This window comes from Chrysochloris asiatica, unplaced genomic scaffold (assembly GCF_000296735.1).
Source record: "Chrysochloris asiatica unplaced genomic scaffold, ChrAsi1.0 scaffold00182, whole genome shotgun sequence".
NCBI classification, from domain to species: domain Eukaryota; kingdom Metazoa; phylum Chordata; class Mammalia; order Afrosoricida; family Chrysochloridae; genus Chrysochloris; species Chrysochloris asiatica.
In genome coordinates, this window is record NW_006408700.1 from 1,587,937 (window position 1) to 1,593,101 (window position 5,165).

Here is a 5,165-nt window from a genome sequence, read left to right on the forward strand (position 1 = left end):
GAGTATGATTTTAATGTCTTCTTTCAGCTTCTTGCATTCAAGGCCATCCCATAAATTTCAAGATGCCACTGTTGCTTGTTTTACTGTACCTCAGGATTTAATTTTTATTTTTGAACTCTCTTTCCCTCTTCACACCCCTTGTTCTTGCCTTTTCCCTATTAAAAAACAGTTCAGGGCCAGCTCTTGGGCTGCTCGTCTCTTTAAAAACTGAGAGTATCTGTGTGCATTTGTGGCAGAAGAACCCACCTGTGGTGGGAGTGGAGGGTGTCCACTCCCTCAGGCACCCCCTCTAGTGACCAGAATAGAGGTGTGCAAACAGTGGGGGTCCAATGAACAGATACCAAAAAAAAAAAAAAAATCAGAACAAAGCAAAACTGACAAAGTGTGTTGTCCACCTTTGCTCCAAGTTTTCCATGGTGTTATTCTGTGATAGATCTACTCCCCACTTGGCCTTGCCATTTGGTCTCAGGCAAGTTGTCAGCTCTGGGCCTCCAAGCCTAGCAGATTTTAAACTATGAGATTTCTTACTTCTGATACAAGTTCCAATAGCTATAAGCCTTCAAACTTTTTAAATATTCCTACCTACAGTGTTACAAAGAATATTGGATGTACCAGGAATTTTCAGAAGAATGAACAAATCTGTCTTGGAAAAACTAAAGCTTCCATGGGCATTGATGAATCCAAGCAAAATGAAATCAAGCAAATTGAAAACTTCAATCTTTTCTCCATTTATCGTTGTTATTCACTGGTCCAGTGGTGAGGATTTTTGTTTTCTTTACATTATGGCGCAATCCTCACCAAAGGTGTTGGTCTTTGATCTTCATCAGTAAGATTTTAAGTCCTCTTAGCTTTCAGCAAGCAAGGTTGTATCCTCTGCATATTGCAGGTTGTTAATGAGTCTTTTTTCAATCCTAATGAAACATTCTTCTTCATATAGTCTGGTTTCTCAGAATATGTGCTCAGTATACAGATTCAAACTGGATTCAGAAGAGGCCTTGGAACGAGAAATATCATTGCTGATGTCCAATGGATCTTGGCTGAAAGCAGAGAATACCGGAAGGATATTTACCTGTGCTTTATTGACTACGCAAAGGCTTTCAATTGTGTGGATCATGACAAGCTATGGACAACATTGAGAAGTATGAGTATTCCAGAACACTTAATTGTACTTGTGAGAAATCTGTACTTAGACCAAGAGGCAGTTGTTTGAACAGAACATGGGAACACTGAATGTTTTAAAATTGGGAAAGGTGTGAGACAGGGTTGTATTCTTTCACCATACTTATTCAACCTGTATGCTGAGCAAATAATATGAGAAGCTGGATTCTATGTAGAAAAACGTGGCATCAGGATTGGAGGAAGACTCATTAACAACCTGCGATACGCAGATGATACCACCTTACTTGCTGAAAGTGAAGAGGACTTGAAACATTTACTTATGAAGATCAAAGAGCACAGCCTTCGATATGGATTACATCTCAATGTCAAGAAAACAAAAATCCTCACCACTGGACCAATGAACAACATTCTTATCAATGGAGAAAAGATTGAAGTTGTCAAGGACTTCATTCCTCTTGGATCAACTATCAACACTCGTGGAAGCAGCAGTCAAGAGATCAGACGACGTATTGCATTGGGCAAATCTGCTGCACAGGAACTTTTTAAAGTATTGAAGAGCAGAGATGTCAGCTTGAGGACTAAGGTGCGCCTGACCCAGGCCATGGTGTTTTCAATAGCCTCATATGGATGCGAAAGCTGGACAGTGAATAAGGATCGTAGAAGAATTCATGCTTTTAGTTGTGGTGTTGGAGGAGAATACTGAAAGTGCCATGGACTGCCAAGGGAACCAATAGGTCTGTTTTGGAGGAAGTGCAGCCAGAGTGCTCCTTGGAGGCCAGGATGGCTAAGCTTCGTCTCTCATACTTTGGACATATTGTCCGGAGGAAATAGTCGCTGGAGAAGGATGTCATGTTGGGTAAGATGGAGGGTCAGAGAAAGAGAGGAAGACCCCTAATGAGATGGATTGGCCAGGTGGCATCATTAATGGTGTCAAGTGTGGCAGTGGTAGGGAGGTTGGCCCAGGATCGGATATTGTTTCGTTCTGCTGTGCATGGTGTCACTATGAGTCGGTTCCGACTCGATGGCACCTGACAACAACAAACATACAGATTGAATACGTATGATGAAAAAAAATACAATCCTGTTGCATACCTTTCCTGATTTTAAACCATTCAGTGTTCCCTTATTCTGTTCAAACTATAGTCTCTTGATCTATGTCAAAAGACTTTGCATAGTTACTTAAGCACAGGTAAACATCTTTCTGATATTCTCTGCTTTTAGCCAAGATCCATCTAACATCAACATTGATATCCCTCATTCCACTTCCTCATCTGAATCTGACTTGAACCTCTGGCAATTCCAACACCATTTGAGTTATGGTGCTGGAGAAGAATATTACAGGCACCATGGACTGCCAGAAGAACAAAAAATCTGTGTTGGAAGAATTACAACCAGAATGCTCCATAGAAGCCTTCATCTCTCCATAGAAGTCAGACTTGATCTCTCAGACTTGTTATCAGGATATCAGTGCCTGTAGAAGGACATCATGCTTGGTAAAATGGAGAGACAGAGAAAAAGAAGGAGACCTCCAATGAGATGGACTGCCACAGTGGCAGCAACAATGGGCTCAAGGATAGCAGCAATTGTGAGGATGACTCAGGATTGGGAAGCGTTTCGTTCTGTTGTACGTGGGGTTGCTTTGGGTCCACACTGACTCGGTAGCACCTAACAACAACAGGCCAGCTCAGTTTTATTTTTCTATAGGGAATAGTTCTGCTATGAACATGGGTGTGCATATATCTACTTGTGTCATGACTTTTATTTCTTGTGGATATAAAACAAATGGGGGGATTTCTGAGTCATATAGTATTGCTAGTTCCAACTTTTTGAGGAAGCTCCCAACCCTTTTCCACAGCGATCGCACCATTTTACAGTCCCATCAGCAGTGTAGAAGTCCCATCTACAATCTCACCAGCATCTCTTGCTTTCTGTTTTTTGAACTTTGCTATTAATGCTGGGGTGAGATGATATCTCCTTGTGGTTTTGATTTGCATCTCTCATAGCTATTGATCGCAAACCTGTTTTCATGTTTGTTGAATGTCTGTGTGTATTCTTTAGTGAACTGTTTATGTCCTCTGCCCCTTTTAAAACAGGATCTTTTGTTCTTTTCTTGTAGATGTATTATAGTTTTCTATACATTTTAGAGATTAGTCCCTTATCTGATATGTAGTTACAAAAGATTTTTTCCCATTCCATGGGCTTTTTACTTTCTTGGTGAAAAGTAGAGTAGATTCTTACTCATAGCAACCTTGCACAGGGTTTCCCAGTGAGCAGTGGTTAAAGGGAGGGGCTTGCTCAATTTAAGATTACTCATAAATGCCTGGCAGGATTGACTGAACCTTCAGCCTGCGCCTTAATAGGTCGTCATTTGATTGGATAACTGCCACCTGGCTCCAATGCCATATCTAGAGATGGTACCAAGGGTCTTAGGTTTCATAATTTGTATGAATTCTTGCACATGAACACACAAGAGATCTGATTTGTTTCATTCTAGACATCACCATAGTCTAACTGTAAACCTTGATTGATATTCGCTGCAGGGCTCTCTCTTAAGCCTCTGTAATCATTTCTTGGCCCACAGTTTTCAAGGCACCAGAAAATCCCAAGTGCCATTATTGTTTCATTAGAAATTATTGAGAGAACACCTTATGTTCAGCCCAAGGGAAATCTGGGGTGAGGGCTGCATTGTCAAAATACCTTAACTTTCTTAAGAAAGTTGGTTAATGTAGGTCTTTGGTTTGGAAGTACAAGGCCAAACAGAATGAGCATAAAAGGAGCACTCCCAGGTACTCAGTGGCCAGACCTCCTTCCTCAATTTCCTTATGCTTTAGGAGCTCCTGCCCCTCCCACCCGCATCCGTAGAGCCAGCCCCTGGAGGAGCCTACCTGCACCCGCACTGAGCCGCTCCCCTCCCCCTCTCCCATGGACCCACACTCCCTTCTCGTCTTTCCCAGAGTCACTTCCTCTCCCCCTGAGCCGACTCCGCCCCCCTTAAGAACAGCCTCCCCAGCGCCTTGTGGCCACGGAATGCTGCCTCCGTCTCCTGGCAACCGCAGACGCGCGGAGCCTAGGATCGCACAAGCTGCTTAAAGTTCCGCTCGGCGGCAGTATTGTTAGGCCTCTACCATGACCTCCAAACAATCAAAAAAGAAAGAAGTGCATCGTATCAATTCAATGCATGGATGGGACAAATCTAAAGAGTAAGGCATCTCTATCTGTTTAGCCTGCTTGGGCAAGACCCTGAGTCCTTTTTGTTATCTACAGGTGGCTTCTTTGTAGCTGACCCTGCCAGGATCAAGATTCCTTGGGCCCAGTTGCAGCCTCTCTGTCCCTCTCACTCTGGAGTCCCTGGTTTCCCCGCCTCCATTTGGGGGCGCTGTTCTCTGGACTCCCATAGTGAGAGAGAGAAACACTGCTGAGATGGTTCCCCCAAACTGTGATTCCCTGATTTGTCTCTGTCCCTAAAAATTAAAGGCCTTCAACACGATGAAATTGGACGTGAGATGGTTTGAAAAAGTTAAAAGCAATATAAATAATGTAAGTTATTTATTTTTATCTCAGAAAAAAGCATTCAGCCTTAGCTCATGGAATTCTTATGTTACCTCTCTTACCTGGGTGTATTTAGTGTTGTATTTGTGTGCTTTTTTGTGTTTCTTTTTCTAGAGATACCCAATTATTGATAACATGGAATTTGAGCGATTGTTTGCATTTCTAAAATATCTAAAATTTTTGTCAGCTGTGAGAGAGCTGCCAAGCTTTGGTGGAGTCATCAGTATTGTTGCTGTTGCTGGGGCTACGGCACATAGAGGTGTGAACAAGAGTTCTTTATCTTTGGATTTGTATTTTTTTGAGAATTGCTTCTGTATCTCCTCCCCTCCTCTTCCTCCAACATTGGATTTCTGTTCACTGGTTCCTAGTATTCACTGTCCATCAGGTCCCTAAGTGTCACTGATGCTTTGAGCTCAGCTGGTAACCAAACCCACCCAGATGTGCTGCAGAAGAAAGGCCTGGCAAGCTGCTTCCATAAAGGGTGTTGTTACTAAGTG

At 42.7% G+C, this 5,165-nt stretch overlaps 1 protein-coding gene across 1 annotated transcript in view; it reads left to right on the top strand.

Annotated features, from left to right (window-relative positions):
- Positions 1-4,245: 4,245 nt before the first annotated feature.
- The window catches only part of ADGB (androglobin), a 330,382-nt gene continuing 329,462 nt past the window's right edge, over positions 4,246-5,165 (top strand). Inside the window, 1 exon segment of the mRNA XM_006872054.1 lies at positions 4,246-4,319. Coding sequence (XP_006872116.1) covers positions 4,246-4,319 — 74 coding nt within the window.